This window comes from Dermacentor albipictus, chromosome 1, assembly GCF_038994185.2.
Source record: "Dermacentor albipictus isolate Rhodes 1998 colony chromosome 1, USDA_Dalb.pri_finalv2, whole genome shotgun sequence".
Taxonomy (NCBI): domain Eukaryota; kingdom Metazoa; phylum Arthropoda; class Arachnida; order Ixodida; family Ixodidae; genus Dermacentor; species Dermacentor albipictus.
This window is the reverse complement of record NC_091821.1, coordinates 474,815,435-474,823,628: the sequence shown is the minus strand read 5'-3', so window position 1 is coordinate 474,823,628 and position 8,194 is coordinate 474,815,435. Positions and strand designations below refer to the sequence as shown.

General features: G+C 45.3%; 1 protein-coding gene and 1 non-coding gene across 2 annotated transcripts in view; both read left to right on the top strand.

Moving 5' to 3' along the window:
• The first annotated feature begins 2,938 nt into the window (after positions 1–2,938).
• Positions 2,939–8,194, top strand: part of LOC139059452 (uncharacterized) — a 28,877-nt gene continuing 23,621 nt past the window's right edge. Inside the window, exons 1-2 of the mRNA XM_070537882.1 lie at positions 2,939–3,147; positions 7,531–7,634. Of these exons, the coding sequence (XP_070393983.1) occupies positions 3,126–3,147; positions 7,531–7,634 (126 nt within the window). The 5' untranslated portion in view covers positions 2,939–3,125. The remainder of the gene's footprint in view (positions 3,148–7,530; positions 7,635–8,194) is intronic.
• LOC139055050 (U2 spliceosomal RNA) lies at positions 5,948–6,139 on the top strand. The gene has a single exon (XR_011511631.1). It is a non-coding gene; the product is annotated as a U2 spliceosomal RNA (small nuclear RNA).

Here is an 8,194-nt window from a genome sequence, read left to right as displayed (position 1 = left end):
GTGGGTCGACGCCAATGCGCCGTCATTGAGCGCATGTTAAAGATCCTCAGGTGGCAAAAAATTGCGGAGTCGTTCATGGCACTGCGGCTTGCCTCATAAAGTGGTTTTGGCACGTAAGAGCCAAGAATTTTTTGTTGCACTATTTCAGTTGCGCGAAGAACTTATTTTATGATATAAATGTGTATTGGTTCATTGTCTTCTCCTGTGCAATATGGAATTTTTTCTTGTGGGTGTGGTTACAGCCCATCCCTTCTCTAATGCGCTGTACACTCTGACGGTACAATAAATAAATTAAAAAAGATAGGTGAATCTAACTTTTGGCTTAGGTGTCTCTTAGTGGCACTCGCACCTCGGCGTTGGTGTTCTGCAGGTTAACTTAAGGCGAGCGCAAAGCACGAACCGAACTCGCATGCAACTGTTTTCCATAACTTAACGGTTTAACTATCATGCCACCTTCTTGTGTGTGACTTTATTAGTGACATCATTACTTCCGCTGTCTACTTCCGGTTTTCCAGGAATTTCGTCGAAGTCGTGCTCATGTGGCGGGCATCTAAAATCTTCGTTTCTGTGCTTTCGTGTGCGGTAGTTAATGTTTTCAAACGGCCACGGCGGCCGCATTTCGATGTGGGCGAAATGCGGAAACACCCGCGTACTCAGATTTAGGTGAACGTTAAAGAACCCCAGGTGGTCAACATTTCTGGAGTCCTCCACTCCGGCATGCCTCATAATCTAATCAGATCGTAGTTTCGACCCGTGAAAGCCATAATCTAATATAATGAGTTCTAGTTAATTCTAATCATTCCAGACACTTCAGTAACTCAACTCGTAACTAAAATTATGCTCTGATATATTTAGACTGAAACCCTTGAATGTTGTATTGTACTGCGCAAGAAACAAGAATGTCACTCGATGCTCGTGTCACTAATAAATGGATTGCCTTTGCATATAAGAATGATCAAAGCGACAGGAAAGCCGACAAAAAAAGCAAAAGGCCGCAGGTGAGTTACGATCCCACGTCTTCGCAGTACTCGTGCAATGCTCTGACAAATCGAGCTACCGCTGTGCTGTTTTCTCGTTTACTTTCTGGAGTAATACTAACAACAGGAAAGCACTTGCTTGCCGCATCGGAATGACTGACAGTGCTACCTGTGATAGTTGCGGCAGCGAGGAAACAATCGAACATATCCTCTGCCATTGTCGTCGCTACAGCTCCCAGAGACAGTCGCTCGTGACGGCGTTCGCAAGCCCCGTTCAGCGGCAGTTTTCTCAGCAGACAATCTTAGATTGCCGGCTGATGCGAACTTCACACCAGAAGGTGGTGAAGGTGCTACTGCGGTTTCTCCGGTCAAGCGACCTCTTGAACGTGTGTGACACTCCTGCGTTCCTTTGTGTGTGTGTTTCTAATTTTTCCCTCGCCCACTCTTTTCAAGTGTGTGCATTATTTTTTAGGATCTTTCTGTCTCTCGTTTTCCCTTCCCCAGCGCAGGGTAGCAAACTGGATCTCTACCTTCCGGTTCACCTCCCTTCCTTTCCCATCTCTTTTACATCTCTCTCACCAGCAATACCTAACCGGCAACTTGCAAAGCGTAAGGGGGATAAGCATATCTGTAGTTGCGGTAGCGTTTCCGAAATTTACGACTTCGTGCACGATGTGTTTGTAACGCATATCCGTAAGCTTTGTAGCTATACTTCCGTCGGTGATAGTCACGCACCGCAGAGCAGCTAGATGAAAAGGACGTTTGTTCGAAACCAGTGGTTGGACTACTCATGAGAAAGTCAAACACAAGAAGTGGCACTTTGTCACGACATTAGTGATCACTTACAGAAATTATGGGTTCGTCTAGAAGCGATATAAAGGCGAAAAAAGGATATTCACTGGCCAACGGTGTACAGTTTGCTAAACAAGGACGCACCTTTGCGGAAGTGTCTTACGTGGGCCAATATTTGCGCATAGAGTGCTTCAGGCGATTCCAGGCAATGTTTCGGTATTAATAGCTACATACGACTTATAGTTCCGACAATAACTTTCAGTGATATAGCAATAAATGTTTTTTTTAATGAACTAAACGTCATACATTCACGCCTTGTGTATGAAAAGATCCTCGTTTTGTCTCTTAAGGAATTCCAGATATGTTGTTGGCTGCTCAATACTCTTATAACCTGCAACAATAAAAAATTTCGTGGATCTGCGTCTTTAATCTGACGAGACAGGCAAATTTGTTCACTGCTTATTGTTACGACGCGTCAATTGCTCAGTTAGCAAATTGTAATAATATAAATTTCTGTTATGTGCATCGGTATTTGCTCAAGCAACTATCCACCCTAATTTTATTAATTAATTTAACTATCATACGACCATAACTGCAACGTGCGGAGAAATTTCTACCAATACTGCTGAAAAGCCACATAATCATCGCGATACCAACTGTCACATGAGGAAAGAAAAAAGAAACAAACGTAGCCTACCATAACCTTAGGCTAATATAGACCAGAAAAGAAAGCCTGCGTAATGAATTAGGAGCTTAACAGCGCTCAATATACGCGCTTTTACCACTACGAGGAAAACGAGCTAACAAATGAAGTAATTTTCTGCTATTTACAACCAGCTGCGTTCTCCTGTGCATTGCAGTAGGTGTTTTGGCTGCAGCTCGGGGACAAGTTTCGCCAGAGAGGAAAAGTCAGCTAAACCGACAGAAATATCCACCCTCACGTCCCCACGTAGTTGTTTATCGCCACCGCAGTGACGAGTACTGCAAGGAGCGGTCAGACAAACCGGTCCCATGGCCGTCAGCCAGGAAAAAGGCGTGAAACTTCCTTTCGAAATACCTTTAGCCACGTCGGAAAAGCTAATCTACTGCGAACAGGCATATCGGATGTCTCTGCCTCGCGAACTCTCGAACGTCTCCGCTTTCGGCCTGGTAGCTCGGGTGTGATGAAATGAGGTGCCACCGCCCTTCCTTCGCACGATTTCGCATGCGAACAAAAGAGCAAAACTGACGCATCCCGTCTCAAAAAGGCAGACCGGCGTGTATTCACTCTTCACTGCATAAAACGGGCAGACCGGCTTCACCGCAGACCCACTTGGACAGACGAAGCTCACGTGTAAGCGACCAGGGCTACCAAAAATGGAAGCGAATCACCTCTATTGTGAGTTCATCATTCTTCCGTATGTGGCATCTTGACCGACAGGTAATAAGGGCACTTAATGCCGCCTAAATCTACTGGGACAAATAATAGTGTGCCAGGATTGAATTGTTGTGCAACGTGATGATGAATCTGAAACCATAAGTAACGACCGGGAAAGGTCTCTTAGTTCGTTCCTTGAACAGTGCTAATGACCAGTCAAGAACCGCGCTAAGAGCGATGGAACGAAAAGTTTTAGACGTATAGTTAAGAGATACGAAGAGAGCGATGTGGATCAGAGAACAAACGGGGATAACCGATATTCTAGTAGTCATTAAGAAAAAAAACTGGCACTAAGCAGGCCATATGCAATGTGCAGGGCAGATAACCGGTGAACCATTAGGGTTACAGAATGGTTGCCTAGGGGAGCGAAGCGCAGTCGAGCCGAAACTTTGGGCGAAAAGGAACGGGGGAGGTGATGAAACTAGAAAATTTTGCAGGCCCAAGTTGGAATCAGCTAATGCAAGACAAGGGCAAACGGAGCTCTCTGGGAGAGGCATTCGTCCTCCAGTGCACATTGGACATAAAGATGATGATGATGATGATGATGATGATGATGACGAATAACTAGAAAAGGTTTATTTCCTTCTCAGTGCCATATTGAGCATATTTCGGTCCAAAGCAACACACAAGCGCCGGCTAATGGACTACGCCGCGGTCTTCGGCGCTGTTAATGTCTCTGTGCAAATGCTCATTGTCGAGGCATTCAAATCTATGAGACCAATCTTCGTAAAAAATAAGAATATTGATATGCGCTGCACTCTTCTATTTAATTGTTTATCTTGTCTTCTTTTTATCGTTGTGGTACGCTGTTGCTGTCACGGTGACAAACGAAGTTCGTAGAAACTAACTTCTTGCCTGCCACAGCACAACAGAACGATGGAGCTACACCAACTAGGCGCTTTTCGAAATGTGCATACTTTCAATTTTCTTTAGGTGAATTTCATGCGATTGTCGCATAAATTTTTAGCGATTTTCATGCAGCGGCGGGCGACCTTCTGACCGTTAGCAAAAGTAAACCAACTTAACGTGTGTCGGACCTCCGCACTCGATTTGGAACATAATCATCAATAACTATAAAATAAAATGTACCTTGCGTATATCTCATTCTAACAGGCAACAATCTGCATGCGCCGTTTTTCAACCCGTAACCCGTGTTTTTTTTTTCCCCACGTCGACCGAATCCGCGTTAGAGTTCGTCAAGGAGTTTGTACGGCTGCGACCGCGAAAGCAGACGCCGTGGAAGTGCAACACTGCCACCGTGAGAGAGACAAAACTAATTTGTTCAGCACTTCAGTACACGGCGCGGATCCTTGTTCCAGATGTTCCGTCTTAGCTTGACAGCGCCTCTCGACCAGCATGCAGGAGTTGATATTGAGGCAGAGAGTTGGGCAGCAGCGATATTCATCACTAACAACAGCCAGTCACGGCCGCTCTCAAACGCATGAGCAGTTACTTCGTTCGACCGCGAGGCCGTGAGCCAGAAAATAGATCCCTAGTACTTTCGAAGCGTGGGAAAACTCTCCTATACAACTTCGCCGTCTTGAATATATCAGATGTCATATTGGCATATATTGGTGGAGAATATTTTTTCCTGCTTCGTGGTGTTCGTTTAGTTGCTGCTACATTTACACTGAACACCACGAAAAAATCAGTGCCACTCCACTTTGTGAAGGTGGATGACCAGCAAAGCTGGTGTATGTGGGCCCCTTAATGGCGAACTGTCCACTGCCATACTTCAAACCCCGTATGCACATGAATGGAAGGAAAGGCGCGACTAACCGCTCCTCCACACTGTTGAGCCTCGGAAGATGATGAGGCACCGGGGGGTGTGCATACCCATGTATTGCTGCAAAACGCGGCACGACACCTTTTACTAACGAATCCCGGCGCGTACAACAGCCAAGCACCTCGCCGCACTCCGAGGGCACACACCTTTGCACCGTAGCCAAGGCAATCGTGCGTTGAACGGTGTCCCGCAGTGCACTAATGGTTATGAGGTCGCTCAAAAACCTCAAGCATTCACATACAGCACAGGCCACACCAGAGTGGTTGCCCACAAACTCCCTCCTTTAATTATATGTATACTGTATATGTATATGTATTTGTATATCTATATGTATATGTATGTATATGTATATGTATATGCATAATTATATGTATATGTATAATGTACATGGTAGCGGCAGTGAAGAAGGCAGCAAAACTGCAGTTAATGATACTAGTGTTTTATTGGGCGAACTTGTGCCCTCAAAAGCAGGCTACACTCCAAGAACAACGATATTGCGAGCACACTCGGCGGTCGTTGAAGTCTGATCACCGAGTCAAGCGCGTCGGCTTTTATACAGCAGTCGTCGAATGTTCCAGAATAATTGCTGGGACCCGCGTGTCCTCTACATTATTCGCTTCGCGCACACATGCAGTCAGATTGCACAAGGCTCGGTCACAGACGGCGGATGCAACCATCGATAACATTCCAGAAACTTCCTATACATGCAGGCGCGTCCTGCGCTGAGCGATAACATTTGTTGGGCGGTGAAACGTGGTCGCCGGATAAAGATAAACGTGTAAATGTGTCAATATATACATTTGGATATATTTATCTATGCATTCGCGTGGACTGCGGGACCGCCGCCCCGAGGAGCCGGAGGAAACTAGACAAGCGTGACGTTCCAGCGGTACCACCACCACGGGAGAGCGGAAGGAACGAAAGCGAAATACGCAAGCGCTTGGAACGCCAGCAAAGAAAGGAATATGCGAACGTAGACATGGGCGACGCGGGTCCGAGTGTAGTATCTGGTTTTATCAGCTTAATATCTGATACGGGTTGTATTTGGGCCCAAGATATTAAGCTTACTTTTGCAAGCTGGCGGAGTGCTTGACGCCTGCTTCACCTCCGCCGCGGGTCGGCCCGGTATTGGGCTCGAGATCGAACCCCGTGTGTGGTCTACGGACATATCCCCTCTGAAAATTACCCATATCCGTAGCTCTAGTAAGCCAGTTCGAAGCTGCTAGTAAGCAAATCGTCGTTTTAGTTTCTATAGTGCCAATTTTCACTAGAGGCCCAACTCCCTACTATTAACAAAGCCATATCAGCGTGTGCTGTTTTTACCGGGCTGTACAAATTCTGAAAAACATTGCTATTCTACGTATTGAATGTCACTTCAGTGTAAAAGAGAAGGATGAACAGTCAAATGTACATATTTCAGAATAAGAAAGCTAGTTAACCATATATTCACCGAGAAAAATAATCACCTAAAAATAATAAACACATAACAAGCCAAGCCGCAACTTTGTATATCTCATTACGTGTTCGCCGCGTGTACTCCGACGTTTCTTTTTTGTTGCGTCTTCTCTGAAGAGATAACATGGGCCGCCTCTTGCACAAATTTTTCTACTCCTCATTTAAAGTCTTGCGAAATCTTCAGCTACATCTATAATAACCAAAACTTACGCGCTGTAAGACAAGTACGAGACTTTTTTTTGCCCTTTCATTTATTAACACACACCAACAAAATACTTTCACTTCATTGGAGACGAAATCAGCACCAGAAATTTAGTGCTGAGGAAAATTTTCTCTCTAGCCTTGAATTATACAGCACCGAAATTTGTACGCTGTGTTAAATTGCACGTTATGACAAAACGATGCTGGACAGCACGAAAATATCTATAAGCACCAATTTATACCGAAAATACTTTCCCGCGGAAAGTTATACCTACACACAGCATGTCGTCACAGCTGGCTTTTTACTCAAAAGCAGGAATATAACCAGTTGCAGACACGTGCGTAGTGTTGCAAGAGGCTTGTCAAAAATAGGAAGCATCCATTCTCTTTTTTTCAGCTTATCCAATTTACGTGATTAATGAACGCACTTCACGCTCTGACGTATTGTACGAAAGGCGCAATATGAACACACACAAAAAAGAGGCTCTTCGGTTCCAGGTTTCTTTACGAATTCCGCATTTTTCAGCAAACTGCATAAAATGCTAACCAGGGCCGTTATCTTGTACACGTTCGAAAAGCCGACGTTCGATTTCGCCTCGCGCGATTGTCCAGGCTGCGCCGATATCGCGACCTAGGTCAATCTAATCCAATCGCGTGAGGCGAAATCGAACGCCGGCTTTTCGAACATGTACGGTTGATACCGAAGCCAAATGCTTTGGGTGGCCTCCTGCAACACTGATGATTGCTATTTCTTGCTTTTTACCATGAAGGACCAGTTCTAAATCAGCTTTCTATGTCGTTCGCTTTGTATTCTGGTTTTTCAAGTTTCCTGCTCTAAAATCAAGATACCACCCAATTCAGCTTTGAGCTTAACGAGTTGCCGTGGGTTAAATCTCCCGCAGTGGCCGCCCTACTTGTCCTGTGCTACTCTGCCGCAGTCTTCGGCAAGTTGGCTGCTCCAGCAGGTCCAAGGAAGTTGCACTACGATGAGGCGGACAGTTTCAAGGTGAATAGCAGGGCAGCGATGCCTTTTCTGGTGCTAATATTTTTCGCGCTTTGTCAGTGGCCAAAGAAACGCCCCGCCCACGTTATCAAAGGAATCAGCCGGCCGTGAATGTTGGACGATAAGAGTAGCATGAAGAATCAAGTGGAAGGCATCACTGTACGAGTGCAGCTCAGCCTTGCAAAGCAGCAGTTCCAAATTTTTTTTTTCGGACTGTGAGCTGCTAAGCGTTCACCTAACGCTTTTGTCTCTCGGGTATGTTACTCCGGTGAATAGAGCCTTTGCCGACGTGCAACTCCGGGCGTGCTCGGACTATCGCGTCGTACTTAAATATAGCTGTATGTGGTAGGGAAGTTATCGGGGTGAAACTTTGTAAATATGATCTAGATACAGCGTAAATATTTGTAATACCATTTATCTGTGAAATTACTAAAGCCAGTAGTTATTGCTAACCAGAGAGTAGGTAACTGATTTCCAGAATACAGCAATGTTGGCCTGAGAGAAAGTTTGTTTTAGTCTTCTAGTCTGCGCGGTTGAAGAGGGATGGGAAAGAAGAGATGATA